We start from the raw sequence: 20,278 nt of genomic DNA on the forward strand, positions 1-20,278 counted from the left end.
GCTTTCACCTAAAATAGCAAATTTCTTAATAACTCATAGTCCGGGGTGGTCCTCTGGTGTTTCTCTTGGCTGAGGGCGCGTGGTCAGTGTCTCTGGGTGGCCGCTGGCCTGGCCTGTTGGGGGCGGTGCGGGGGATGGGGGGTTCTGCCCCCGCGGGGTGGGTGGCGCGCTGGGGGGGGATCGGGGGGTGGGGCCTCTGGGTTCCGTCTGGGCCGCTTTGCTGGGCTGCGTGGGTTTGGGGGCGTGGGCTCTATCTGCTGGGGCCACTGCTCTGGGCTCCCGGGTGGATGGTCGCCCGCATGCTGGGGGGCATGGTCTGCCCGGGCCCGTTGCCTGGTGGGGGCGGGTTGTTGTCTGCCGTTGGTGATTCCGGTGCTGGGCCCTCGGGCGCTGTGGGGTGGTTTGGGGGGTGCGGTGGGGGGAGCCTCTGCCTCGCCTGGGGGGGGGCCTGGGTTGGCCGGGGGGCGGGGGTCACCCCGCCTGGCTGGACCGGCTCCCTGTTTGCCGGGGGGGTCTGGGGTTGTCCCATCCTTGGCTGCTAGCTGGGGTCTCATCAAGCGTGGTGGGGTGGGTCTCTCCCGGTCTGCGCCTGGGGGGGGGGGTTCCCTGCTGCCGGGCTGCCTGTGGCGCCCCTGATCACCTCGGTTGGCCGTCCCTGCCCGCTGTGCGGGGTCGGGGATGGGGACTAATCGGGGCCAGTCGGGGATCTGGCCCCGGTGCCGGGGGGGGCCCACTCCTGGCACGCCCTTATTGCTCCCCTGGGCCCAACACCACATTTCACACAACACTATGGCCTTGAGGGGTGGTGGGGAGGTGCGCCGAGACACTGCCCCTCAATTTTTACTTGCATGTTAGACAGCACATGACACTAGGGCTGAGGAGGTGGGTTGAGACAGGTGGGGCTCTGCCAGCAGTGGGGTGCCCATGCCTCAACTGCTCGCCCACTTTTTGCACCTTAGTCATATGCACAGTCCATATTACATTAGGGCCTTGGGGGTGCGGGGAGGGGGATGGGGGACTCTGCCATCTGCCAGTGGTGGGGCCCTCATACCCAAACTGCACCCACTAATTTTAATGCATTGTAGAAATAAACACACAACTCTCTCACACATGTACATGCACACTTCACACCAACATGGGTCGGGGAGGGGATGGGGGCCGAGGGGCCCCCCCTAACTCTCTGTCTCTGGCCCTGCGCGAGTGGGGTGGCCCGCCGGGTGGAAGACCCATCATGGGGGGGTTCGGGCGGCTCTGGCGGGTGTGGGCGGCCTCCTCTCTTGGGCTGCGGGCCGGGTGGTGCTTGGCTCTGCTGCGCCGTGGTGGGGCCCTGGCGGGCAGTCCGGGGAATCTTGGGACGCTCTGGGCCCTGCTAGGCGGATTGGGGGGTTCGGTCTGGGCTGGGCGGGTGGTCTGCCGCTCCCCGGTCGCCGCGGGTCCGCTCCCGGGTGGGGGGGGGGCTCTTTGTATGGGCCCCCCTTGGATCATCCTGCAGTGTTGGGGGGGAGGTGTGCCGGGTCGCTGCGGTGGGCGGCGGCCCGTCCTGCCGAGGGACGGGCTGGGGGGGCTGGGGCTCCTCCGGTGTGTGGGGGGCCGTCCGCCGGGGGGGGGGGGGTGGTCCCGGTTGGTGGGGCCCTTCGGCCCTGGACCCGCCTGCCTCGGTGGGGGGGTTGCGGGTGGGGCTAGGGGGCTCGCCGCCCGTCCTCCCTCTGCGGGCCTCCCTGTGCGGGGGTTGGCGCCCCCTTAGTCCCTCGCGGGCTCCCTCTCGGGTTGGGCGGGTGGTTGTCTCTGGGATGCGTGGCTGTGGGCCCTTGTGCTGGGGGGGCGGTAGGGTGGCCTCGGTTGCCTGGTTCTCCTGCCTTCGCCTTGGGCCTGGGGGGGGGGGGGTGGGGGTGCTGCCGCCTCCCCTGACGACATTAAATGCCAGCACATCCAATGACAAATTAGGTCACACCTACACTTGCACATGCATACAAGAATGGTTGAGCGATCAATATCATTATTTTTATTACCTTTTAGGGTATGTTATAGATTTAGGAATTGAAATATACATATATAACGGTACGATCACGTGTGTGTATGCTCCATATATATAATACCGATTTGTCACATTATTAATTATTATTATTATCACTGATGTTGTTATAATTCTTGTTGTTTGACGAGTGTTATGTTTCTTATGGTTGTTTGTATTCTGTATTCCCCTATACTTATATATCTGTATACCTTTTTTTTTTTTTTCTCTCTCCCCCCTCTCCCCATGTTGATTGATGCCTGTTATTGTTACGCTTGTTGTTTCTGTATCCCCCCCTGTTTTTCTTTTTTTTTTTTTCCTTTTTCCACGGTACTGGTGAGTTCGGAGCGGCCACACTCTTTGCTCTTGAATGTAATGTAAAATAAAGTTGTCCTCCGAAGAGGGGGGGTGGTGGTGGGCAATAAAAAAAAAAAAAAAAAAAAAAAACAAGAACTCCTCACCCCCCATACCTCCTCATGCACCCTCCGCTCTGTACACACTAACACCCTCCAAGTCCCCAGAACCAAGCTCTGCAGCATGGGTGGTAGGGCTTTTTCATCTGTGTCGCCGAGGCTGTGGAACGCCCTCCCTGACTACCTGAGAGCCCCACAGTCGACTGATGCTTTTAAATGAAACCTAAAAACTCATATTTTTAGAACGACATTTCGTTGAAGTATTTTATAGATTCTCCTGATTTATTACTTTATTTTTACTGTGTAGCACTTTGAGATTGCTAAAATATAAAGTGCAATACAAATAAAATTTATTATTATTATTATTATGGTATTTCTCCCAATATTTGTGCCATTGCTGCAGTCAGTGAAGTACAGTGTTGCCGTTCCATTCTCAGAGGATCCAGCTTCTCCTCTATTCATTCCCTTGGCAGATGTAGAGATCTATGCTGTCTATGCTATCCGGGCCCTACTCAACTCTGGTTTCTGGTGAGGATGCCTATGGCATCCTACGGACTGGGAATTATATGGCTCAGAGGAACAGTCCTGGGTTCCAGCCTTGGACATTCTCGATCCCAAACTAATGGTGGACTTTCATCACACCCACCCTTCACGAACAGCTCCTTGTGCCCATGGCCATCCCTGGGGCTCTGGTCAGCCTCCAGGTGGCTGTTTGGGGAGGTGGGTTCTGTCAACATCCACCCATTTTTTTATAACCATTTGTCCTATTTTGGGTCACAGGGAATCCACAGCCTATGAAGGAAGCTACAGGTGCAATCTATACGAAGAAAAAACAAATGATTCATGTAAGGTTGTCAAGCATTTTCAATAATATATGATGGCTGATGTTTTTTATGTTCACTACAAGTGAGTGTTTTTCTTGTATGACTATGGCCACATTTATACCAAAAAACACACTTGGCATGTAAAGTCTGTAGGAAAGAAAAAACTTTTACATTAATTTTATATTTTACCATATGTGATAACATATGGTTTTAGTAGGAAATACATGTTTATTGCTTGTTGTTCCTTAAAGTGTTGTTTGTATATTATTCTTATGAAAGACATGTACAATCTCTCTACATTCAGTTGGTATAATTAGACATGTTAATTCATATTATGTTTTCAGAATTTAAAGTGAATACATCAAAAAAAGGATGTTTCTTTTTCAAAACACTCATTCTAATTATGTTGAACCACTGTCCATGGTTCAATTGAGTTCATTCAAAAAATTATGCATAAAAATGAATACTGACAAAACATTCATTTAATATGTATTCTACATGAATGTAGGACTTATATGTTTAACTGTACAATGCATTTCATATGTATGTTACTTCAATAAAGCACATGAATTGTATATTTATTTTGAGTATCATATAATGAGCTTATATGTTTGGGTAAAATGGGTAAGAGTCATATGTTATTTATAAAATATTTTTTCATGTGGGAAGGCAGGGAATAACCTAGTGTAAGTGTGCCAGCTCATCACAGGGCACATTCATAGCCCTGGGCCCCCTTAACTAGGTAGAGACCTCACCCTCCCTAATGTTCAACCCAAAGTTATGCCCTTTATTCATACACCATTCACTCACACACACACATGCACACCAATGAGCAATTTGGTAACTCCAATTCACCATGGCATATTTTGGACGGTGGGGGGAGGAAACTTGAAGGACACCCCACAACAACATGGGGAGAACATGAAAACTCTATACAAATGGAGCCATGGCAGAGACTTTTACCAAAAGTTATTTATTATGTGTTTGTCTTTTAACCACTATATTTCATTCATAATTTCATGCATCATGGTTCTATATTGCCCAGCATACTCGTTTTATATGATTTAATTTCATTGACTGCTTATTCAATCAGCAGCTTAGAAGTAATGTTTGGGTATTGGGCAAGGAGTATTAATGATTGAAAGTGTGATATGGATGTCTAGTCAATCTCCTATGAAGGTCAATAAGATAAGTGGCACTCCTACAATGTTTGCCACTGAACAATTCAAGCGAAGAGGGCGTATGTGTGATAGAAGGGAAAGTCCAAGACCTGGGGAGGGAATGTTTTTGAAGGTGGGCAAGTGTACATTGGACCAATCGGAGTTACATATACACTTGTAGGCATATTTATTTTGTATAACACAAAGAAACGTTGGATTATTTAAGCATGATGTGCTGGGAATTTCATTTCATTTGCCAATAGTCTCTTTAGGTGAGACATATTTAATCCAAGCCATTAATTATTAAAGGTGTAGTGCAGCTGTGATTTTATGTTTTATTTTTAAAATTAACTACTTTAATGAACCGATTTTAACTTCATATCTTCATACTTCATTTTTCACATTTTCTAATTTCAGACATGGTGGGACATTTTTTACTGTATTGTTTTATGCCCCTGCTTCTTTACGGTAAGTTGAAATAATATTTTGCATATTTACAACAAATAACATTAATGTACGACTAAAATATTTTCATGTCTTTTAATTATTTGTAAAATCTGTTTTCAGTAATACTTTTTATTGAAATATTCACCAGTGACATGCATGCTCCTCAAAAAAAAATATTTCTTATAGTAAATCTCTAAATTATATTTCCAAAATATCGTACAATCTCTGAATGGTTACTTAGGTATAAAACCTACTATTGTATCAATATTATATTGCATTGCATTGCATGTAAGATTGAATATTTCATAAGTCTTCAAAACCTCTTTCCTCGTGTTTTGTAAAGGCTAAAAGTGAAACAATCTTGTTTCAAAAGTTTCTTCAGACGTGCTTTTATTACTTACTCAATGATTACCACTAAATTTCAATTTGAATGAATATATTTATTAGGGCTGTCAAAATTAATGGGTTAACACGGATTAATCCATCATCATCATTAATCCGATAAAAAAATTTAACGCTAATAACCCATCTGCAGCGCAGAATGACTAAAAATCACTGAAATGTCTCTGTCAACCCATTTCGGGCAGTTTTGGTGCGGTCCATTTGCCCTCGGAACTCATATTCCGAGCCGGATTCTGAGTTTTGAAGATGGAAGTAACGACATGCGCGCTCCCGTTTCTCGGAGATCCAAGAAATATCTCAGGGCAGCACAGAGGATCCCAAGTTCAGAATCCAAGATGGCTGCGCCCTTTATCAATAGAAGGGAAAGTTGTAGTTTTATACTGTTTAAGCACTACTTCTCATTTGTGGCTCATTAAATCAATCGCACACACTATACTGTCCAACTTATCTGTGGACGTGTTGCTACGGAGTTTTATACATAAAGCACCGCGCGTAATGTGTTATCAACTGATATTGCTTGCAATGACAATTAACAGGGCTAGAATTGGATTTCATGATTAGTCGGATTATTTGTCAGATTTACGGTAGTTTGGGCTAACTGTATGTGAACGAAGATAAAGATCATATAAGGTACCTTAAATCCGACAAGTTGTCCGGCTAAGCAAAAAATCTTGCTTTTTGATATGGGTCCATGGTATTGCACTTCTGTGGCAGATGGAATGCATCCAACTCGTGTTCAAGATGTTCAATAAACATGTTAAGTGCATATAAATGAATGATATTTAATCGTGATTAATTGAAATTAATCCACAGCAACCCTGTGATTAATCTGATTTAAAATTTTAATCGTTTGACAGCTGTAATATTTATTTAAAATGTGGGTGTTATTAACAACAGTGTATTTAGCATTAACTTTCAGGGTTTTGATAACATAATGCCAACAATCCTCAGTAAAAGGCTCACAAATTATGCAAAATCTTCATCTTGCAAAATTTTTTGGGGGGTTTGGTGGAGTGTGATTAACCCAGGGCTAGTCAATCCATTAGGCTACATATAGCCCTTTTCCATCAATGTAGTGCTGATGCCAAGCCTGTGCCTAATTTGTAACTTGTTCCGAGCGTTTCCACTGCTGATTACCTATGGCCTGTATTATGAACTGGGGTTACTGGCTTATCGGGGTAACTTGTTGGATTTAAGGTACCACAGTTTAAATTGACTTCATATTTGTTCACTTACATTTTGCCCAGACTACCTTAAATCCGACAAGTTACCCCCACTTAGTAGTACAGGCCACTGGTGTCATGTCCGAAAAAACTGACTCTGGCCCTGCACCACGGAATTGCTGGTCTAAAACTGCAAACACATGGTGTTGGCGTGTGGGTAGGGGCAACAATGCACTGTGAACTTCAACAGAGCGGCATTTGTTATTTCCAGTGTTTGGTGTTTTATTTGATTTTAGCGTTTGCAGATATGCAGACAAATGATTCTGATGAAAGAAATGTTTTGCATGAACTGCACTCGACTGAATCCAGGGACTTAGTGATCACTCAATTGCTTTTTGGTGTACAGTATATGCCCAAACAAGTGGTGACACCTGTCTTTTCTACAACTGCAAAATATAGACAGCAAAAATGCAGCAAATAATTAGTTATAAATAATAATTAGTAATCCTTTGTAATGTTTTGTGAAAAAGAATGTTTCGTCTCATGTTAACTTAATTACCTAATTACCAGTGGTCAAGTTAGCATAAGCATTCTCTGTCAAAAGACTTGGCACCAGCATGGCACTAGTACTTGCACCCTCTGCAATGCTGGTGCAGAAAAGCTATGTAGTGTACCAATAGATGTACTCCAGTGGTACCTACAAACAAATTTTTTTGGGAAGCAAACTCTAGACTTATCTGTAGAGTTGTTAAGCTCTTCCCACTTTCCCTTAGAACATACGAATTCCTCGTATACAAACCAACAAGGAATATTGGCTAAAAAGTTTATATATATGGTCAGATGATTGAACTGACATAATGAATGGTTAAATTTGTGTCAGTTATCTATGTGTCTAAAACACACAAGTCATAGGTAAAGCATACTTCACTATGTGGGTTTAAAATACGCCATATTCCGCAACTATGCAATCAACTACTAAATAGAAGGTGTTGAGAAATACATTGAAGTCTTTGGGCTTAGTGGTCGCACTTTTCGGGTTTTACATTGCAGTGATCATTATAATTATTCATGGTTGTTAAAATGATATTGGGGAGGCACAGTGGTTAATACTGTTGCCACACACTACTGAGAGCAGGGTGTGAACCTCTGTGATGGTTTTGTGTGTGGAGTTTGCATGTTCTCCCTGTGTCATTGTGGGGTTTTCTCTGGGTACTCTGTTTTCTGCCCACAGTCCAAAGACACACTGAGTTTAACTGGAATTATCAAATAGCCTGCAGGTGTGTGACTGAATGGTGTGTGAGTGTGCCATGCTATGGGTTGGTGCCCTATTCTGGGTTCCTCCCTGCCTTGTGGGAGGAACCCTCTGGGATAGGCTCCAAACTCCCCCTTGACCATAAATAAGACAAGCAGCTTCAGAAAATGGATAGATATAATTATATTTTTGCGACATGAAAGTTTTCTTTTTTTGGCTAAGCTCTGTGTCAACTGTTGTCTTAAAGAAACTGATGTATTTAAAGTATAAACTAAGGAGGAAAAGGGCTTTGTTCCAGAAATGGAAAATAACTGAGGATGACAGAATAAAGCAAGAGTATCTAAATCTACAGGCTGAGTTAAAAAATGACATTAGACAAGCTAAAAGGAATGTCGAAAGGAAGATCGCATTGGAGGCTAAGGATGACGTTAAAAGTTTCTTCCAGTATTTTAACTCTAAAAGAGCTCTAAAAGCTGAAATGACTAATCTGCAGGATAGTAAGGGTCTTATAAGAACATAAGAAATTTATAAACGAGAGGAGGCCATTCGGCCCATCAAGCTCGTTTGGGGAGAACTTAACTAATAGCTCAGAGTTGTTAAAATCTTATCTAGCTCTGATTTAAAGGAACCCATACTATTCCGTACTCTAACTACACGCTGTGTAAAGAAGTGCTTCCTCAAATTTGTTTTAAAATGTTCTCCCGCTAATTTCCACTTATGGCCACGAGTTCTAGTATTTAGACTAATATTGAAATAGTCATTTGGCTGAACAGCATCCAGACCCATTAGAATCTTATAGACCTTAATCATATCCCCCCTTAGTCTCCTTTGCTCAAGGCTAAACAGATTCAGTTCCGCTAACCTCTCCTCATAAGACATTCCTGTAAGACCAGGAATCATTCTCGTAGCTCTTCGTTGCACCTGTTCTAAGGCAGCAATGTCCTTCTTGAGGTATGGTGACCAAACCTGCACACCGTATTCTAGGTGGGGTCTTACCAAGGAATTATATAAGTGTAACATCACCTCCCTTGACTTAAACTCCACACACCTAGAGATATAACCCAACATTCTGTTCGCCTTCTTTATTGCTTCCCCACACTGGTGAGAGTGGGACATGGAAGCATCAACATACATACCGAGATCTTTCTCGTAATCAGCTACCTTTATTTCAATGGAACCCATAAAATATCTGTACTTTATATTTCTGCTCCCTGCATGGATTACCTTACATTTATCTGTGTTAAATTTCATCTGCCAAGTATCAGCCCATTCACTAATTAAATCCAGATCCCGTTGAAGCCTCTCTGCTGCTAGATCAGTATCTGCTACACCGCCCACCTTGGTGTCGTCTGCAAATTTAACCAGTTTACTGAATGTATTTATGACAATATCATTAATGTAAATTAGGAACAATAGTGGTCCTAAAATTGAACCCTGCGGTACCCCACTATGAACGGAGGCCCACTGTGCCTCTAATAACTACTCGCTGCTTTCTGTCAGTTAGCCAGTTTTCGATCCAAGCTGCCACAGTTCCTAAAATCCCTGCAGCTTTAAGCTTTAGCAAGAGCCGTTTGTGGGGGACAACATCAAAGTCCTTCTGGAAATCTAAGTAAATCACATCATAGGCCTTTTTGTGATCAATTTCACTTGTAGCTTCCTCAAAGAACTCAAGTAGATTCGTTAAGCAGGATCTATCTCAACTAAATCCATGTTGACTATCCTTTATAATGTTATTTGCATCTAGGTAATCTACCATTTTCACTTGAATTATAGCTTCCATTATTTTTCCAGTAATGCTAGTTAAACTGATTGGCCTATAGTTTGCTGGATTACTTCTATCCCCTTTTTTGAATATGGGTGTTATATTAGCATGCTTCCAATCTGATGGTACCACACCCGCAGATAACGATTTCTGGAATATTAAAGTTAAAGGTTGGCTAATAATATCCCTCATCTCTTTTAAGACTATAGGTAAGATGCCATCAGGGCCCTGCGATTTATTTATTTTGAGTTTAGCTAGGCTTAGTATCACATCAACCTCAGTTATACATATATTGGTCATATATGATACTGTATTCGTATTAATTGGTGGTAAGTTACTTGTGTTCTCTACTGTGAACACCCTAGAAAAATAATCATTAAACTCATTTACTATATCAATTTCGTTATATTATAAGGCCCTTACTATCCTGCAAATTAGTGATTTCAGCTTTTAGAGCTCTCTTGGAGTTATAATTGAAAACAACATTGATAGAGTAAATGAGTTCGATGATAGTTTTGCATGGGTATTCACTGTTGAGGACACTAGTAACTTACCAGTTCTTATTACTAGTCCGGCATCGTCTATAACGAAAATATATATAATTGAAGCTGATGTTTTGCAAAGCCTCGCTAAATAATAAATAAATAAATCACAGGGCCCTGATGGCATCTTACCTATAGTGTTAAAAGAGATGAGGGATATTATTTGCCGACCCTTAACTTTACTGTTTCAAAAATCCTTATCTGAAGGTGTGGTACCTAATGATTGGAAGCATGCCAACATAACGCCCATTTTCAAAAAAGGGGATAGAAGTAATTTGTCAAACTATAGGTCAATCAGTATAACTGGTAAAGTTATGGAGGCTATAATCAAAGAGAAAATGGTAGATTACCTGGACTCAAATAACATTTTGAGGGATAGCCAGCATGGATTTAGGAGAGGTAGATCCTGTTTAACAAATCTGTTGGAGTTTTTTGAGGAAGCTACTCAGGAAGTTGATGATAAGAAGGCCTATGATGTAATCTACTTAGATTTCCAAAAGGCTTTTGATGTTGTCCCCCACAAGAGGCTCTTACTTAAACTCAAAGCGGCAGGTATTTTAGGAACTGTAGTGACCTGGATTAATAACTGGTTAACAGAATGGAAGCAGCGAGTAGTTATATGAGGCACAATGTCACAGTGGGCCTGCGTTCATAGTGGGGTACCGCAGGGTTCAATTTTAGGACCACTATTGTTCCTAATTTACATAAATGATATAGACATCAATATATACAGTAAACTGGTGAAATTTGCAGATGACACCAAGGTAGGTGGTGTAGCAGATACTGAACTAGCGGCTCAGCAGCTACAGCGGGATCTTGATTTAATTAGTGACTGGGCCGATACCTGGCAGATGAAATTTAACATAGACAAATGTAAGGTACTCCATGTAGGGAGCAGAAATATAAAGTACAGGTATTTTATGGGACCTACTGAAATAAAGGTAGCTGATTATGAGAAAGACCTTGGTGTGTATGTTGATGCTTCCATGTCTCATTCTCGCCAGTGCGGGGAAGCAATAAAAAAGGCCAATAGGATGTTGGGGTATATCTCCAGGTGTGTGGAGTTTAAGTCAAGGGAGGTAATGCTAAGATTATACAATTCCTTGGTGAGACCTCACCTAGAATATTGTGTGCAGGTTTGGTCACCATATCTTAAAAAGGACATTGCGGCCTTAGAAAAGGTACAGCGTAGGGCCACAAGAATGATTCCTGGTCTTAGAGGAATGTCATACGAGGAAAGGTTAGTTGAGCTAAATCTGTTCAGCCTCAAGCAAAGGAGACTGAGGGGGGACATGATCCAGGTCTATAAGATTCTAACAGGTTTGGATGCTGTTCAACCGAATAGTTACTTCAGCATTAGTTCAAATACAAGAACTCGTGGCCATAGGTGGAAATTAGCGGGAGAACATTTCAAACTGGATTTAAGGAAGCACTTCTTTACACAGCGTGTAGTCAGAGTATGGAATAGTCTTCCTGATAATGTAGTGCAAGCTGGATCCTTGGGTTCCTTTAAATCAGAGCTAGATAAGATTATAATAACTCTGAGCTATTAGTTAAGTTCTCCCCAAGCGAGCTCGATGGGCCGAATGGCCTCCTCTCGTTTGTATAGTTCTTATGTTCTTATGTTCTTATTTGCACCCTCTGCAGTGTTGACACAGAACAGCTACATGATATGGGGGGAGGGGAAAAGGTGTCAAGTGTGTTATTAAAATAGGGCTATGAAATGATTAAATATTTCATTATTATTATTCACACACATTGAAAAATCAAGGAACTAGAAATTAAATTTTAATAAAAATGTTTTCTCATGCTACTCTCCTATAGGGGTGTCAAAATTAATGCAATTAAAGTTAATGTGATCAAAGAAATGACAACATTATGATATCAAAACCCTTGTTATTTAAGATGCATAGTTATTATTTGTAATTATACAATTTTTAAATGATATAACAGTTACTTATTATTACATTATTTATTGCATTTGTTGCACTTGCACATTTATTTTGGTATTGCTGGTAGAGGTCAGCAGAAGGAGGAGCTGGGGCTGGTGGTGAAGCTCACCAAGGGTGCAAAATAGGCATTAATTGTCAAGTCAAGTCAGTTTATTTCTATAGCACATTTTAAAACTACCAATGGTTGACCAAAGTGCTTTACACAGAATCAATAACACATACAACAGAAATGGCCACACCATACTTCATACAGTATAAAACAAACAAATAAATAGAAAAAAATAAAAGAAAAACTTTCAAATTATGGAAGAACACAAATACAGACGAATCTAAAAACCTCTATAAGTCTCAGCAAATAGGTGAGTTTTTAGTCTAGATTTAAAAGATTCAGTGGAGGGTGCTGTTGAACATGTAGCTGCATTCTGTTTATTACAGTTACTTAAACATTTATAAATATACTAAAATGTTATAAATGGTGCAAAGGTGACATTAAAACAATGTCTCTGAAAGAAACTAAATAAGTTTCAGGAGGAGAACCATTTAAGTGCCAAACCTTTAAAGCCCACCCAATGTTCTAGTCTCTCTAGAAGAATGCAATGACCTGCAGTGTCAAAGGCAGCACTGGCATCTACTTACATTAGATTTGAAGTCATTTTTATATCGATAACTGTAGGTTATGATTGGCCGTGGGTTACCCACCTCCCCAAAGACTGAAGACTTCATAATTTGTACCATACATATCCATTGACTACTGTTTTATTTGCAATGCGTAGGAAGCAAACACTTTTTGTATATAGCTAATTCAATTCTCATTGTTTCTATTATCCAATAGGGCAATGCCATGCTGTTCCAGCTGGAAAGAAGTTTGCAACAGCCTCCTACAGTGTTTGCTCAGTCACTGGTGACCCCCATTACCTTACCTTTGATGGCAGACGTTTTGACTTCCAGGGCACTGGCTTGTTCCAAATGGTGGGTGTCTGTTCCGAGGACCCCAACCTTGTGCCCTTTGATGTGTTAGTCCAGAATAACATTCAGGGTAGCAAGGTGGTCTTTAATGCTAAGCTGGTGGAAGTGAAAGTGTATAACCTGAGTATTGTGATCAGCAAAGAGAATCCAGGAACGATCATGGTGAGTGAAGTTTATTTGGAAATTTAAAACGCACTGTAATGTACAGACTATTTCCTTGTGACTGCTAGTGTTTTTTATTGCATAACAGGTAAACAATGAGCTCACTCTTCTGCCGATATACTTAACTAGAGGTAAAATATCTGTCCACAAGAGCGGCTGGAATGCTGTGGTCAAGACTGACTTTAACTTGACGGTATCATTTGACTGGAATGCCGCCGTGTCCGTCACTCTCCCCAGCACCTACGTGGGTGCTGTTTGCGGCCTGTGTGGAAACTATAACAACATGCCTCAAGATGATCTGACCATGAAGAATGGCCAAGCAACAGTTATCCCTGAAGAATTCGGTATCACCTGGTGTATTCCTGGCACAATAGGCTGTGTTCAAAGCTGTGAAGGTGGATGTCCAAACTGTGACCTCTCCCAAAAGCAGGAATATGAGACAGGGGCCTTTTGTGGCCTGATCAATGACCCGAGCGGCCCCTTTCGTGACTGCCATAAAGTAGTGGACCCCAGCAACTACTTCAACAACTGCATATACGATCTTTGTCACTACAACGGCCTTCAGTATGTGTTGTGTCAGGCCATCACCACCTACACTACTGCCTGTCAGGAAAGTGGGGCAAAAGTTTATTCATGGAGGTCCAGCAACCTCTGTAGTAAGTGTTATGGTTACATTTACTGTTATATTTGATATAGTTCCTAACCAACAGGCTTTATAAAGTGTGATGTAATTTTATTAAAGACTTAGGTAACATTTGAAGCGCTCATCTATAATGCATTAGAATGGTCGGTATAAGACATAGGTTGGTAAATGGCGGCCCATGGGTCACATTTGGCCCACTTACAAAAATATTCGGCCCTCAGAACAAGGTTTCCCTTTTTAGTTTTGTTTAAAAAATGTTAAATGATATCTGACAAAAGCAATATAATGTAGACAACTATTTGAATAGGCTTACACAGCTTATGTATTTCCCAACAAATATGACCTTATATCTTAATAATTAATAAAATTATAATTTATATAATTATACCAGTCTCCCAATGTGGCTGTGTCTACAAAAGCACATACTACGATAATGGAGATAAATTCTCTCCCAACGGAACGTGTCTGGAGCAATGCAGATGTATAAAAGGTGGCAAGGCAGGACAGAATAGCTCCTTGGAATTCTTACTTCTGAAGATTTTGGGGACAATAATACACTTATCTAAAACATATAATTATAATTTCATGCATGTATAAAACTACACTGGCCACGTGTTAAGCACTGTTGAAAACACTGGCCCATGGGGGAAACTAATAACCCTGGTATAAGAATTGCAGATGTTTTCTTGATTAAGAAGGTATCTATAAAGCATTATACATCAGATCTTCATTGGAGCTTATGAAAAATTATAATCAACACTACAATGCCTTATGACTGTCAATAGAAGATGCTTTAATGTTTTATTCTTAAACCGACAATTATAATGCATTATGGATCCTTTTTTTTTTTTTTTTTTTTTTTCCCCCTGTCGTGTCGGCAGTTTAGCAAGCAGGATGTTAGTCTGGGTGCCTTATTGTGCCAACACTTTTATTTTAACAAGTGGAGCTTCGGATTTAAGCTCCTCTTGTTACTTGAGGTATACTCTTTATTAATCAGTTATATGTCATTGCGCCACAAAGCCAGAGCTGACAGGGGGGGTTAGTGGGAAAAAAAAAAAAGAGAGAAAGTGAGAAAGGAGAGAAAGGGGTGAGAGACAGTAAAATAAATAAATGCATAATAAAAATAAAATAAGGAGGGGGGTCAGAGAGAGAGAGAGAGAGACAGGGAAAGAGAAATAATACATAACAAACAATAGAACAAAAAAGGAAAGAGTGATGAGGACAGCTTCTGCATCTTGCTGCTTTACACCGTATCATCACACCAGCTGCTGTATCTGAAAGATAAGATCCAGGGACACACACAAACAGTATACACACAAAGAAACCAGTGGTACCGCCACGACATGGGACCGTGCCTGTGCCAGTATCCGCTCCTGGAACCAAACACGTCAATACCAACGAAAGAAAATAAATATATACAGTAGGCACAAGCAGACCACCAGGAACACCGTCCAAACATTGTCGTACCCGCATCCGCATCCGAGAGGAGGGAGTGGAAGCCACACACCAACCCCCACACACACTCTCACACACACACACACACACACCCAGACAAGGGGAAAGAGGGATAAAATAGGGGAAGAGAGCCCCAGGCGCTCGTGTGTGTGCGTGTGCGTGCATGTCTATGTGTGTGTGCGTTCTAAGTGTATGTGTGTGCGTGTGCATATGTACGTGCATGTGTGTGTGTACGCATATGTGTATGTGTGTATGTTTGTGTGTTGTGAGTGTGCAGGTTAACATGGAATGATTCCCAGTGTGTGTGCGAGGCCACAACAACGCCGCCCCGGGGCCCCCAGACGGCCGGGAGAGCCCCGACGGGTCACGGACCCAGCCGCCCCACAGTGGCCAGGTACCCGGGCCCCCGCCACCGGAAGGCTGCGCGCCCACCCAAGGAAGGCAGGGAAGGAGGCACCGGGCGCCCCCCACCGGCAAGCACGAGGCAGGAACCCCACGGCCACAGGCGGTAGCGCGCCGGCCCCCCCGGGGGCCGGCCACGCAGGCACGGATGGAACCCGGAGCCCGGAGCACCCGCACACCCCGCGGGGGCCCCGCCAGCCCCGGGGAGACCCGCCCCCCCCCAAGAACCCCCACCCGGGGGACCAGGGGGACGCCCCGAGAGCCACCAAGCACACCCGCCCCTGGCTACCCCGACCCCCCCTCCCCCACCCAGATCCCAACCCTCCCTCCCCAGCCCCCGCACCCTCCCTCCCCCAAGTCCCCTCACTGCCGCCCCCACACCGCCCCATCATCCACGTGCTCCCCGTACCAGGACAAACATGCAGACACACCGATCCATGCACGCACTCATACACACACTCAGACACACACTCCCAGTCACACCTGCTCGTCTTTGAAGCCCGGCAGCAGATGCCCTGGACTTGCCCAGTGGACGGCCCAGAGGATGTTCCCCACCCCCCCAGATCGCAGGCGAGCGGGCACCCCGCCGGAGACCGGCCGCGCCCCACAGATGCGGCCGCCCCACCCCCGAGCCCACCCGCCGGCGCCCGCCACCCCCGCCACACCCAGGACCCCTCACCCCGCCCCCCCCCCAACCGCCCCCCACCCACCTTGATCATTGATGGTGTACATGTGTGTGAACTAAGGTGTCGTTGAGATATGGGGGAGCATATGGGGAAAAGACATCCATCGCCCCCCCCAAGCCCTAAGTGTCTATAGTGGAGTTAAAATAGAGGGGAAGGGAGCTGTGCAGTCCAGCTGCGGGCTGCAGAAGCAGCCGACCCAGGACCTGCACAGCTCCCCCCGCCCTCCAAGGCCCTATGTGGATGAGTGGTGTGACGTGGATGTATGTCTAAAATGCAGTTAAGATAATGAGGGGGGGATGAGTGGCTAATCGCCCCCCCTTCCCTCTGTGTGGTGCGGTGTGATGTCTAGATGTGGCGTCTAATGTGTAACATGGGGGGTGAATAGCTGATCACCCCCCATTACCTATGTGTGGTGTAGGTGGATGCGGGCCGGCAGGGGGGGGCGCGCGGCGACAGCCCACAGTGCCGCAGGGCAGCGGGCGCCAGGCAAGGCACGCCCGGACGCGCGGCGCCAACACCCAGGGGGACACCCCCGCCCCCCGCCGCAGCGCCCCCCCGCCCCAACCCAAGGAGGTGTCTGGGGCCTCATCTGCGCCGGCATCGCCGACGAGCCATTCATACCCAGATACCCACATTTACCAAACACTCGCACCCCACCACACCCGCACCACCCCAACACCGACGTGCTCCCCCGTCCCAGGCCATACATGCAGACAAACAGAGCATGCATACTCACCGGATACACACATACAAACACGCACGCCCAACACGCACACCCTCACCAGATACACACACAGACACGCACGCCCACACACCAGATACACACATAGACACGCACGCCCACACGCACACACTCATCTCGAGGCCCAACAGCAGATGCCCTGGAATTGTCCAGTGGACGGCTCCAGAGGCTGTTCCCCCACCCCCCAGGTCGCAGGCTAGCCCCCGCGGACGCCGCCGCCCCGCACCCGGGCCCGCCAGCCAACACCCGCCGCCCCCGCCATCCCCCAACTCCCCCGGTCCGCCCACCACCCCCCTTGGTCAGTGGGAATGAGTGTGTGTGTGGAGCTAGGGTGCAGTTAAAATGTGGAGGGGACACAAGTGGGGGATGGATACCCCAGCCAGAGCTGCGGTCCTCCCCCCCCAGCCCCCACAGGCCCTCAATGTCTAAAGTGGAGTTAAAATAGAGGGGAAGGGAGCCGCGCTGTCCAGCTGTGGGCTGCTTTGGCAGCCGACCCAGGACCTGCACAGCTCCCCCCACCCTCCAATGCCCTATGTGAAAGAGTGGTGTGACATGAATGTATGTCTAAAGTGCAATTAAAATAATACAGAGGGGGGTGAGTGGCTAGTCACCCCCCCCTTCCCTCTGTGTGATGCAGTGTGGTGTTGTGGGTGTGGTGTCTAAAGTGGAATTAAAAGAGATGGGGGGGTGACTAGCTGATCACCCCCCAGTACCTATATGGAGTGTGGTGTAGGTGGGTGTGGGCTGTAGGGGGCTGTGGGGGAATAGGTGGTAATGCAGCAGGGCAGCGGGCATCCAGCACGACGCGCCCGGATGCGCGGCGCCAACGCCCACGGGGGTGCTACCCCCCCCGCCGCAGCACCCCCGCCCCAACCCGAGGGGGGTATCTGGAGCCTCATCTGCGAAGGCCTCGCTGACGAGCCGCTCTCACACAAACACCTACACTCACCAGACAGACTGACCTGGGACCTATACCCTCCATACCCTGCCCCGGTGCCCTCCCCCCAGAGGCCAGCATGCCCAGAGGCTCCCAGAGCGACACCCCAGTCAGTCCCACATGGGAAGGGGCGCCCAGGGGGAGACCGGCCCCCCCGGCACGGACGAGGCCCCCACCCCACTAGCGGGCCCCCCGGAGCCCCGAGCCCCACCCCGCACCCACGAGGCCCTAGCCACCCGGCCAGGGCCGGCGCCCCCCGCCCAGGCCGCCAGGCCCCCCCCGCGCCCACCGGGTAGACGCCCCCAGCCCCCCCCACCCCGCCAGCCCAGGGGCGACCCACAACCCCCAGCCCAGGAACCGCAGGCCCCCAGCCCCATGGAGCCACCGGCACCCACACCCCCCAGAGCCCCCCCACCATCTAAGGGACACAAGGAACAGCAAAGCCATGACCCAACACACCCACTAAGTGATGGAGTCAATTATTGGGGACCAGAGAGAGTTGAAATTGGCTAATTGATTCTTGGAGGAAGCAGACATTCGCTCCATACTAATGTGGTCCAACAAGAGACCTTTGTATTGATTAATACTCAAATTGTTTTTTGATTTCCAATTCACAAGAATAGTTTTCTTGGCGATGCACAGGGCGGTGAGAACCATTTGTGTTGCACTACCCTCCAGATCCATATTGCTTACATCGCCTAGCAAGCATAATCTCGGGGAGGCCGGAATATTATACCCTAAATACGTAGATAAGTCTTCGCATACCCTCTGCCAAAATAGGTGAACAGCTGTGCATTCCCACATGGCGTGCATATAATTGTCTGGTGCATTATTTGTGCAGTAAGGGCAGGTGTCGGATTCTATGAGGCCCATCTTGAACATCCTTTGTCCTGTGTAGTGTGTTCTATGGAGAGTCTTATATTGTATGAGTTGCAGATTGGGTTTTTTGGTCATTCTAAAAGTATTTAAACATATTTGTGTCCAGATGCTCTGGTCTATACTAATCGATAAATCAATTTCCCATTTTGAGGTTGGGAGAGATATTGAGTCGTTTAAATCTGACAATGATCTGTATATTTTTGACATTGTTTTAGGCGCATGGATTCTCAGTAGTTGGGTTACCTTTGTAGGTAATTGTAGATTTAATTCATCATATCCGTATTTACCCCGCAGTATATATTTAAGTTGGTGGTACTCTAGAAACTTGCTTCTCTGAATATTGTACTGTGAAACAAGTTCTTCAAATGGAATAAATTGTCCATTTTGGATAATATGCTCTAGATACCGTATGCCTTTATCCCTCCATACAGTGAAATTTAACACTTTCTTGTTCAGTAGGATGTCTGGATTGTTCCAGATGGGCGTTCGTTGGCATGGGGTTAGCGAGGATTTGTTTAATTTAAGAAAGTCCCACCAGGCTGTCAGAGATGTTCTAATATTAATGCTTAGGAAACATTTATGGTGTTTGATACTAGAGCTGATAAAAGGCAAATCGGAGATATCTAAATTTGCATAATGAATGATGAAGACATCTATAATGCATTATAGTTTCAAGTAAAGTGTTACCAAGACTTTAGTAATAATTAATAAGATTGAACAATGAGAAGGCATTTTAGAATGTTTCATCTTTTCTGCCAGATGCCGAATGCCCTGCCAACAGCCATTATGAGCTGTGTGCCACAGGCTGCCCAGCCACATGCTACACCATGTCCATACCCTTTGACTGCATCGCATTATGCAAAGAAGACTGCATCTGTAATGATGGTTTCATCCTCAGTGGTGATCATTGTGTACCAGTCTCCCAATGTGGCTGTGTCTACAAAAGCACATACTACAATATTGCCGATACCTTCTCTCCCAATGGAACGTGTCTGGAGCAGTGCACATGTATAAAAGAAGGCAAGGTAGGACAGAATGGCTCCTTGGAATTCTTACTTCTGAAGATTTTGGGGACAATAATACCAATATAAATGTTTTTTTTTTTTTAGATTGAATGCAAACCATTCTCCTGTGGCCAGAATGAAAAGTGTGAGTTGGTAAATGGCACTCATACATGCCAGCCTGCGGGTTCAGGTGTCTGCTCTGCCTCTGGAGACCCGCACTACAAGACCTTCGATGGACTCCCATATGACTTCCAGGGTACCTGCACCTATGTCTTAGCTAAGGGGTGTGACCTGGAAGGAACACATCTCATCCCTTTCTCCGTCATGGTGGAAAATGAAAAATGGTGGCCTGAGGTGGAAAACAAGAATGTTTCTGTCCCCAAACTGGTGGCTCTAGAGGTCTACAACTATACATTGATCTTGCAGAACAACATGCTAGGAGTTTTGGTTAGTGACCATTCAGTCTTTTAACTA

General features: G+C 45.6%; 1 protein-coding gene across 1 annotated transcript in view; it reads left to right on the top strand.

The window, feature by feature from the left end:
* Positions 1 to 4,544: 4,544 nt before the first annotated feature.
* fcgbp (Fc gamma binding protein) overlaps positions 4,545 to 20,278 on the top strand; it is a 30,720-nt gene continuing 14,986 nt past the window's right edge. The window contains exons 1-6 of the mRNA XM_023803688.2: positions 4,545 to 4,680; positions 4,826 to 4,876; positions 12,761 to 13,056; positions 13,145 to 13,712; positions 19,560 to 19,825; positions 19,910 to 20,251. Coding sequence (XP_023659456.2) covers positions 4,828 to 4,876; positions 12,761 to 13,056; positions 13,145 to 13,712; positions 19,560 to 19,825; positions 19,910 to 20,251 — 1,521 coding nt within the window. The 5' untranslated portion in view covers positions 4,545 to 4,680; positions 4,826 to 4,827. The remainder of the gene's footprint in view (positions 4,681 to 4,825; positions 4,877 to 12,760; positions 13,057 to 13,144; positions 13,713 to 19,559; positions 19,826 to 19,909; positions 20,252 to 20,278) is intronic.

This window comes from Paramormyrops kingsleyae, chromosome 9 (genome assembly GCF_048594095.1).
Source record: "Paramormyrops kingsleyae isolate MSU_618 chromosome 9, PKINGS_0.4, whole genome shotgun sequence".
NCBI classification, from domain to species: domain Eukaryota; kingdom Metazoa; phylum Chordata; class Actinopteri; order Osteoglossiformes; family Mormyridae; genus Paramormyrops; species Paramormyrops kingsleyae.